The sequence below is a fragment of the Cardiocondyla obscurior genome, linkage group LG06 (genome assembly GCF_019399895.1).
Source record: "Cardiocondyla obscurior isolate alpha-2009 linkage group LG06, Cobs3.1, whole genome shotgun sequence".
Classification (NCBI taxonomy): domain Eukaryota; kingdom Metazoa; phylum Arthropoda; class Insecta; order Hymenoptera; family Formicidae; genus Cardiocondyla; species Cardiocondyla obscurior.
Window position 1 is genome coordinate 2408736 of NC_091869.1, and position 10755 is coordinate 2419490.

Here is a 10755-nt window from a genome sequence, read left to right on the forward strand (position 1 = left end):
GCGTTTTTTAACGCGATGGTCTTACGACGAGGAAATCGAGGGTGAAGTCTACAGAATACAAAATCGCCAGAAAGCTACGAGAAAGTTGCAACTGGATTTAATGTCGGCACGTAATATTCTGCCCGTCCGTGCGTGTTAGCGTTATGCATCAATTATGCATGCACATCTTTGATTTTGAAATTGATTTTATTTTGCATGTCGTATTATATCGAACGGTTTATTTTTATCTTAGATTATTAGATCCAAGATTTACCATTAATTATCTTTTTTAATAAAATTGTACAATATATATATATGTATATATTTTATATATTTTATTTTTTTTTTTTTTAACGATAAAAATGACTAGTTATTTTACAAGATAGAAAAATAAAATATTCAACGTCACGTTGGATAAAATGCAAAGTATAATGTGAACCGTGAAAATCAGCTACATCTGAACAAAGGAGCATTAGACCCGCATTAGGACCTTTCCTATCTGCGACCCCTTGAGTTCAGGTACCTTTTCCTGATAAATAACAGAGGTGATCAGAGGGAAAAAGCGGAGATGTTCTTCAATAGATAGGAAATACCATCCACCTCTAACTCCAAGCGATACATTCAGCTGCAGACTTTAAGAGAGAGAGATCGGTCGAATATACACGGTAGAATCCTTGTTCTGGAGCGAGGGAAAGGTGCTGCGGAAGGGAGAGAAGGTGTCAGGAAGGAAGGAGAGAAGCGCAAATGTATATAAGTGACTTTAGTTGAAGACGCTCCAATGGACTCTCTCTTTGACCCTGGTCAAGTGCGCATCTTTTTTTTTTTTCTTAATTTTTTTTTCCTTCTTTCTTCTCACCTCCCCTTCCATGCGTGCTCGTGTTGCTCCGATCTCGAGTCCTTCCACTCCAACCTTCACCTTCACGCGGAGAGGAAGAGAACTGGGTTTTCGCGCCCGTTCGATGGCAATACGCGCTGTGACGATGGTACAAAACTGAAAGCCAGCGGGAATTTAATTTGCCTTGGAAGATTCAGGACGAGTGTGATTTTAATTTTACATGTGCATGTGACATGTTCTTGGCGGAAAGATTTTGACTATAGGAGCGATGGATATCCAAAGAGTGAGTAGCATTAATTACGAGATATTAATTATAATTGTGATTATAATAATAATAATCAAAAATTTTTGATAGCTTTTATTTTTGTATAATGTAGTTTTTTTTTTTTTTTTTGACAAGTACAATTTTATTATGCTGGTAAATAATCAGATTAACGCGGAATAATTGTTATCAAAAGCAATTCTTCATTATCTCCATCGTGTGCAATAACTTCCGGCTGAAAAAATGTAAATCACTACCCTTGCGCATTAGATCGTTCTAGTGAATTTAATGATGGATCATTTTAATGCGCTATAATTCTCTCTACTCGTGATACCGATAACGAGGCGAATCGCGTAGGTTGCGATTATGATGTACCGAGAAACGTGAGAGCCTTAACGACACAGAATAGATGTACGCTTTCAAGTCCAATTTATATTACACTTTGATGAAATAAGCAGGCAAAAATTATTCACGTTAACACCTAAACTCTATTTTGCCAGTCAACTTTGTAGCGTGCACTATTGCGAATATTATAATCTCTGACAATTATGTAATTTATGATTTCACGTTCTTCAATAATTAATTAATTAATTAATAATGAAAGAAAAAAGTTATATGTATTAGTCGCAATTAAAGATTTCAGTTTAGTTCAAGATTTGTAATAAAGAATAAGCTCTTTCAGTTTTATGCAAAATTCGTTCTAGAGTCACGTTTTTTAATTAGCTAGGAGAGCGTAGCAGCATGGTAATGCTTTGCCCGCGTTGTGTCTCGAGAGTCACGATTGATTTATGCACATCGTGAATCGACGATAGCGCGTCAGAACGGCGAATAAGTGACGAAGACATAAGCCGCTTTCGAGACGGACGATCAGGCTGTTCGGCAAATCGTCAGTCGAACAGGGAAACTTCCGACTGACCTAAATAATACTGATAACACGAGAAATCGTCTTTTTCGGGCAGGACAAGAAGGGAAAAAACACTTTCCATTTACACTTTTTATCGGTCCAACTTAGAAAAGTGTCAATATTAAATTTTTTTACGATTGTGCGATATCTATGCAAACAGCGCTTTTCTATTTAAGAGGCGTGGGTGTTAAATTAGTTTCGATACTGGGTAATAATCTTGTGCTAATTAACAGACTTGTTTATACTGAAAAAATAAAGGTGTAACGTCTTTCCGTCCGTTAAGAATTATCTTGTAATGATAATTAATAGATTTCTTTTTCTTGCGGGATGCAGATATAATTTTTTTTTCTTTTTTATCTCCGTGTTTCTCTTGTTTCTCTTTCGGTTAATACTTTCGTTTGGTATGCAGTTCAATATATAATAGCGAAAACTTACTAAGAAAAAAAATGGCAATACTACATACCTTCAATTTTCTAAACAAGACAATAATTTGCTCGAGATGGAGTTTCTTCTGCGTTTCGAAATCATAGGTTTGAATTAATCGTAAAATGTCAAGCATCGCGATTTCTTGCCGAAGAAGACCATATGAGGGGTCACGACGGCATGCTTCGCGCCGTATTTTTCTCTTACGTCGAACTGGAGCAGCCCGCGATGTAAATACGATAGTTAACTCTCTCTGTCTCGACGCTCCTGTAATTGTCTTCCGCGCCGCTTCAAGCACCGTTAGGACTCGTCTTTTCTCGAGAAGATCGTCGAGATCTCCCAATTTTCACCCGCGCATTCCCACGGGAATTTAAAATCCGCCTTGGAAAGTGACAGGATAATACCACTATCTCTTCAGAATTTGGAGCAAGATAGGTACTTGACAAAATTGTTATGTATATTAATCGACATCTTTCAAAACGTATTTTTTGCGCCTAAAGAAGGATTAAAAAAAAAAAAAAAAAAGATACTGTGCGCGGCAAGATAACACGATTAGAAATTTTTATATTTATTAACCAAAGAGAGCAGCGGCCTTTGCTGAACAAGATCGAAAGTTTCGCCGGTAAATATCGATCTCGTTGACGATCTCGATTTCACGGAGATATTAACTAGAATTTCTCGTACGCGATGATCGTTTCATTTCGGCCGACGTTATCCCGTAATGAGAGCGCAGCCTCATTATCGGCAGCGGTTCGTCTCGATTAGCGCTGACATTTATTTTCCGACATATACGCGCACACAGGTATATCGTCAGGATTACCACGTGCACGACCCCGTCGCGCGTTACATCGTCTTCTCTCGCTGTAGGTCCCAAGCTCGTCGTAATACCCACAGCCCACTTACCTACATTACTCGTTTTATGTGTGCGCGGCCGCTACATCTTCGCGTCTCCGCCGACGAGATGTTTGTACACGCGCGCGCCCGCAATGGCGTAATCAATTTTAATAATCGGACGTTTTAATAATTAATTTTTGCGGCGGCGTGGGACGTTCTTAATGAGAAAGCACGCGGGTGACTTCCGCGCTGCGGAGATGTTCCAGCAGCATCACCGGCTCTCGGGGAAATAATAATTAGAATTTACGGTATCCGCCTCGTATTATTACCGAGTGTAGACTGTTGTTACGAGTTGATAATTTATGATACCACTGGAGAAAGAGAGAGATAGATCGCGTTTATCGTAACAAACGCTTTACACGCCTTTGGAAAATTAATTTTTGTGAATTAAGAGAAATTTATTAATACAAATGTAGGTTGATGGGAAAATAAATTTTATACTTTGCAGCCGTACATTAATTTATATACTCGGTCGCTTTTTGCATTAAACAGCTCGCTGTTCAGAGAGCGAATGTATAATCGAGTGCATCGTCGATTTCCAATGTCGCAGTTACGCTGATGCATTCGCGTCCTCTCACCTTGCACTTCTGGGTCGAGACCTCGCTAGGTTGTGGTCGAGGCCGAGGTATATGTTCCCGCGTGCGCGAATAGAGCCATAATTTCCCGTTCAAACGTGACGGGTTTAAACCGAGGAAGAGAATCGATATATGGTAGTACATCTTCGTATACACTCGTAAGCGATCGACCTGCGCGCGCCAAATCGGTGCTCTCCAGATGTTACGAACGATCTCTAGACGAGAAATCGGACCTATCTGCTTCTTAACAGATTTCGACCCGCTCTTCTATCCTTAATTCCATCCTTGACTTAAGAGCGCGCGGAGTCACTATTATTCTCGATCCGTACTTGATTAATACCTGCTGGGTATTCGTAGCCTACTGACTTCTCATTAACGTCCGTCTTTGGAAATGAACGTCGTGCCACATCGTTTGCAGAACGAAGACGTGCCGAAAGGTCCGCGCGAAGAGCAAGTAGGTTTATTTTCCCCTCGTTGAATCAAATTTCAAACGCGGATACATGTATTATTATAATTTATACGCAAACGTGAAATTATCGCGGCTGACTTGGAATGACACCCTCGCGTCCTCGGCGTTAAGCTTCCAGAATTTTTCATTCAAGCGTGGTGTTCTTCAGCGCGGGGGAAAATCTTCTAACTGCCGCGTGAAGTATCTCCGTGGGATAAGCGTGATAATTTCAATTCGCGCGTTCGCAGTCGGCCATCTCCGGCGAGAAACTACGTGCCGTCGAACACCTGCGTGCCGTAAATGAAACCGCCGTGCGACGCGTCGCGAATTGCGTGCCGCAAACGCGGAGCGCGACTCGGGCCCGCGCCGACCCAGTCGGAAGCAATTTGCATAACGCGCGCTTTCCGCTGGCTTTCCGTGAGGCGCGTAAAATCGCGGTAACCGCGTTATTAGAGGCGCGTTTCTCGCGCGAGCGCGCCTCCTCCGTTTTCTTCCGTTTCTTCACTTTCCTACGCGGCTTCCGGTTCGCGGGACAAACACGGTCACCCGCCGACTTACTCTCGTTCTCTCTCACGGGAACGGCACGCTCGCGCACGCCGAAGAACTGGCACGTGGAGAGCTCTTTCTCCCTCGCATTCAATCGACGTGGGAGAATCTCAAACCCGCTGTCGCGGATGCTCGCGAATCGCGACGGTTCCCGGCTTTTCTTCGACATTTCCTACCTTTTCTTCGCGGCCTTCCGCGGCGAAGAGCGCTTCCCACCTTCGGCTGCTCTGCCTCCGATAGAACAATCTCATCGCGGATTTCGCGTGGTGCGAAAATTACTACGCATCGAACGATGCGCGAAATACATAAAATGATACTTAGAAATAAATCTGAATAAACGTATTTCGATAATCCTATGAAGAAACAATTCAATGCGCGAGTAACAGGCGAAAGTAATTCCGCTGGAATTGAAATCGTGATCCTTTTTCGTGAAATATTCATGACCTCGTACATTGCATTCGCACATCTTAGTACCGTAATGACGGCCGATCGACTCGGAATCTCTTGAAGAGAATAACGATTGTGGTGTTTCATCGTCGAGAGCTGTAACGAGTCTTGAAATCGAGAATCTCGGAATCTGAAACGACAATCGCGCGAGACTGCTTTCCACTCGGCCAATTTCGGAATTAGGGATATGTTAAGTGCCCCATGCGGAATCTAATAACGTTTAGTTTAATAGCGTTAAGCGAATGTGAAAACCGGGAATTACCAGCGCGACGAGAGCTTATGATTTGCAGTAGTTGAGACGCAAACCAATTGTTAGCCAGCCTCGCGACCGGCGATTTTTTTCCGGCGCGCTAATATTGTCCGTTCCTTGCACGTGCGTAAATTGCGGTGTATATTAAAGCGGGGTAATCAGCTGAATTTAGGACTAAGGAGAGGAAAACCGACTCCAACGAGGACTTGATTCTGGAATAACAAGGGAGAAGGCGTCTAGTTTCACGCACGGCATACATAATACTCGGCAGCGTAGAACGATTCTCATGGCGCGACCCAGTTCGCTTCACCGCACGTTATTCTTCGTCTCGTCATTGACTGCTGCAGAAAGTGTACATAATAATGTAATGCGAGATTTCGTTGGACAAATGATACCCGGAGTGCTAAGAGGGAGAAAGACAATTGTTCGAATGCACCCGACGACTTTAATAATACAAAGCATTTGAGCCTTTCGTTCTTAATTAAAGCGAGTAGTGAAAATTTAAATCTGGCTGGTGATTACTTTTTAATTTAACGTAAAGCAGAAGTAGTTCTTGTAATTTTTATTAGATATATTAGATAGACTCTTCTATTTTTTTTTTTTTTTTTACTATTAAATAATTTCTTTTTTTTTTCTTTCTTTAATTTTTAAATTTCTTTTAGTTAGCGATACTTTCGTGTTTCAGGCCTTGCCATTTTTATTGCTGCTGATCTGCACGATCAACGCGAGTTTTTGCATTCACAATGGTCGGAGCGGATCAAATAACATTCGACGCGTTCGTAGGATCAGCGAATACCTCGTTCCTCCGCCACCACCAAAGTTTCAGCCGCCGAGCAGAATTCCAAGATTGGCCAAACCGGGCAATGAGCCAGGATATTTTACGCGGTTAATGAGTTGGTTGAATCCCTTCGGTTCGTCACAACCATCACCGCCACCGCCGCCGCCCCCGCCGCATTTAAAAACACCATATCCTCCTCAAATTCATCTCGATGCTCTGCCAGCCGCTACAACTTACAACGGTCCTCCTCCCATAGATTATGAGAAACCACCTCTTCCCGCGTTTCCCGTCAACGATCATTCGGCGGGATATCTCCCCCCGCCCACAACTAAGAATTGTAATCCTTGTAACAAGGTCCCTTGGACGCCGATGCAACAAGAGCTTCCGCATCCGACCGAGGCTTCATATGCACCGCCGCCGTTATTAGTTGATTCGCAGTTTAATGGCGGATATCCGCCCAGAGTACCCCAGGACGTTTATCACGCTGCCTCGCAAGAAGTCAGAATTCCGGACTTTTCTTACTCCACGCCGGTTAACCCGCTGCCAAATCCGCATCTGTATCCCGGAGCGATGCCACCGCTTTTCAAAGCGGAATATTTCAACCCTCCGCCAGCGATCCCTGACGATCCAGGCCTTCCCGATCATTCCGGCGCGGGAATTGTTTCTTATCAAGAGCCAGGATTCATTAATCTCGACGCAAATAATGGAGAGCTCGAGCACTTTCCCAAAAATCACGCGGACAACGATCTATTCTCCAGTGGCACTCAAGTATCTCACGGCCATACTAATTTTGTCCCGGATAAGCCAGGATTCGAAGGCGGCGAAGGTTCGATAGCGAATCATCAATTTCTGAATGTATTCAATAATGGAGAATTTTACGACACGACGGGGTTGAACGGGTCGAGTCAATCGATACCGCCGGATCTTCCCAGCTACGGAATTTCCGACCTTGATCGACTGCCGAACAATTACAATTACAAACATAACGATCAGTCCTCCAGCGGCAACGTCATCGAGGGCTCTCGCGTACCTTCGCACACTTCCGATAGATCTAAGATTGAAGAGTCAATAAATTTTGAGGAGTCACCGTTGTTAGATTTCACGCATAAGGGTGAAAGTCGGACGCACTCGTCCTCGATACCGCCGACCTCCAACGCGTTCGTCGACTACGAGAACACTGAGATTCTCCGGACGACCGCGGTACCAAACGACGAAATTTTCAGAACACAGCAAGGTATCAAACATTTTTTTAATAATAAATCTTAGTGCTCTTTGAGAATACAATATTTTGTCTAATAAAAGATTTCATTTTTTTTAATGATTTTAATAATGAGGTAATTGCTTCAAGATATTTTATTGAAACTTTACAATAATGTTACAGATGATCTATTAAATGACAACGTTAATTCAGATGTGACTGCAGAACACCAGGGTGGAAAGAGAAATAAACAGGTGATGCAGTCTTGTTTCTCTAGTAGATATATCTTTAAAGTGAAAGAGAGAGATCCATTTATGTTATCGTAAATTGTATTTCGTGGTCGAAATTTTTAGGTGCAAGTTATTATTCCTTACACATCAGAGTACACGCCACTTCCGTTTCATCCGTCGCACGAGAAAAAGATTTCTGACACAGGCGAATCTAATCACGACAGTTATGTCGGTGAAGAATCAGTTAACAGACCCAAAGTAATTAAAGCTCCGCCCTTATCCCTTCGTGATTTATTATCTAAAGGCATGCCGATATCTGAAGATGCCTTCAGGAAAATACTCATGAGTAATAACTCCATAGATATACATAAATTACAAAAAAATATCGACAATTGGACAATACAGGTACGCGATATTTTTTTTTTTAATTTTTAATTATTAACAGATTTAGTTTTTGCAAAATATAATTTTTTTTACAAACAATAAATTTTTCATAAATAATAAAATTAATTATTAATGCCAATAATTTTAATGTTAATTTTAATACATTTAAAATGTATTAAAATCTAATAATAATTATAACCGCTAATAATAACGGTAATTACTTCGCACAATTCAGAAATATTCAACGAGTACAACTGCCACCACAGTACGGCCTAGTAATTTGAGCAGCCCGTATCTATCTTCATCGAAGACGATTCCTAAAGAGTATTTTACAAGCACCGAGCCTATCACTCCTATGGACGACTCTTACATTAATAACATTAAAACCTTTACTTTGGCCGGGTTTAGCTTCAATGATGAAGAATATAAAGGGTCAGCCAGCCACCGCGTGGAAGGAGCACGAGTACAAGTAATTAAAAAAAAAACAAATAATTAATAAAATAAAAAAAATTTAATTGTAATACGAAAAAAATGTTTAACGATAAAAAAAAATAATAATGTCTCATGTTCTTTCCGTATTTTACAGGTAATAAAAATCGAAAACTCGACTAAAAGCTCTATCGATGCTCGCAATGTGTCCGAGAAGGATATGTGGCGAAGCTTCCCCGTGGGAATCTCTTCGGTGAATAAGGAACGCGTTTACATAGTGACACCTGAGCCACATTCTGTTCCTAGTTTGAATCCTGAGTATAGAAAGCAGAAAGCGTTAAAAGAGGCAAGCAATGATACAAAGGAATCGAAGAGAACTCCGCAAACGGACATAAAAAAGGCGAAGAAGTCTGGCACATTTGAATCGATCGAGAAAGCCTATCAAGTATTGCCTCAGGCTGTGAACAATTTGGCTGTGGCTTCCACAGGTCCAGAGAGCGTTTCTTTGTGGGGCATCATGGAGCACGATGAATTTGCGTCGTCTGTCGATAGCGAATACGATAACAACGACACCGAACCTCCTACGCTGCATTCCAAATTTTCAAAAGTACGTTTTCTTACTATTAATTGATTTAGCACTTAGGATAATTAAACTATTAATTTAAACATATTTGTTGTGATTTCTTATATATCTTTTAACATAAAGAAAAAGAAAACTTGCGTACGACGTGTATATAAAATTGAAAGAAATAATTTTACGTGTTTGCAGGAATCACGTGCCAGACGATGACGCGACAAGTGTGAAAAATGCTCAAGATAATTGTTTGTGCATGTACAGAGAATTTTGACAGTGTGTTTCCGTGAACGATGTGAGAGCGATTGTGAACAATTATTGAAATAGAAACCTTTGACCTCATTCCCAAACGAACATTTTAATTTAATAATATTTAAATGTAAATGGGTGAACTGTTTTGATTCTGCGTTATGTACGTAAGTGATTATCGTGGCCAGTGCACCGGATAAATGTATTTTGTAGTCCGGACGTATGTATTTTTTAGACTTTAGTGTAAATTTTTTTTCATATTTCTAATAAGTTTAAAAGTAAGACAGAAAAATTAAAAGAAAACTTAAAACAATTTAGCACGTGGTTGCATCATATCGTCACAAAATTATGTTGCGAGTTAAAAAGTTGTTAACTATTGACATTTGCATTAATAAATATTTTAAATATGCATTTTTATGTATGTAAATAAATTTAATTATAATACATATATTAATTGATTCGAAAGAATTATGAGATTTTTTCAACCACGTTTAAATGAATTAAATGACTTTAATTAAAACAAGTAATTTATATAATTTACCGCGTGTATTTATAACATTACCGTGTCTTTTAATCTCTACATCTCTTTTTTTTTATTATAAATAGGGAACACATACAGGAATACATACACGCAGAACATACATATTGCAAAATATACATACTTTAACCGAAAGAAGATGGATAGCTTGTTCACTATATACACGTACTGATCAATCAGGTCAGTCCGTAATACATGAGCTGGATTTTAAACGAACACATCGTCGTTTCCTCAGTCGTTTCCTGAAGCACTTCCGTCAATTTCGTAAGCCAAATCTAAGCCGGCTTTAGAGTCAATCTTCTCGGAATTTATCACGCAAGTTAAGTAGTTTTTAATAAAAATAAAAAAATAAAAAAAAGAAGAGCTTTCGTTGGTTCCAATCTACATTTTGTTCGAAAAGGTGAATTCTAGCGCGATGGATAAAGAACAATGAGGAATAATGCATAATAGAAAACGGATAGTAAATAATAAATGTTGAATAATTAATGAAAAAATACTTTACATACAAAAGTTAGTATAAATTTATATATATTTCTCAAATAAATTAATAAAATTCTTGCAAGTTCTTGTGAATCGTGTCACATATTTTTCTGCTTAATGCAACGTGTAACACTGCAGTCTCGGGAATAAATATAAATTATGTGACGTGATAAATTATTTAAAGAATCGCATGTTTTATTATAGCGAGTTTAGAAAACTATAGGTGTGGCCGTTTTGAAATCCCGTCGCGTTTATGTGTTATTTGAACTCGTCTTTTATGCATTTACAAACCACATTCGATCACTTTCGCCGATTTCGTAAAGCTGGATGTC

At 40.0% G+C, this 10755-nt stretch overlaps 1 protein-coding gene across 1 annotated transcript; it reads left to right on the plus strand.

Moving 5' to 3' along the window:
• The first annotated feature begins 57 nt into the window (after positions 1 to 57).
• LOC139103415 (uncharacterized) lies at positions 58 to 10116 on the plus strand. The gene is made up of 7 exons (XM_070658054.1): positions 58 to 1097; positions 6249 to 7575; positions 7723 to 7793; positions 7893 to 8174; positions 8389 to 8622; positions 8740 to 9189; positions 9352 to 10116. The coding sequence occupies exons 1-7, from the start codon at positions 1083 to 1085 to the stop codon at positions 9370 to 9372; spliced, it is 2400 nt and encodes a 799-aa protein (XP_070514155.1). The 5' UTR covers positions 58 to 1082; the 3' UTR covers positions 9373 to 10116.
• The last annotated feature ends 639 nt before the right edge of the window (positions 10117 to 10755 follow it).

Bases quoted from the DNA above. Each gene is read 5' to 3' on its own strand.
- LOC139103415 (XM_070658054.1), top strand. The intron at 8,623-8,739 runs GTAATTAAAAAA...CGTATTTTACAG, and splicing joins TGGAAGGAGCACGAGTACAA to GTAATAAAAATCGAAAACTC. The intron at 9,190-9,351 runs GTACGTTTTCTT...ACGTGTTTGCAG, and splicing joins TGCATTCCAAATTTTCAAAA to GAATCACGTGCCAGACGATG.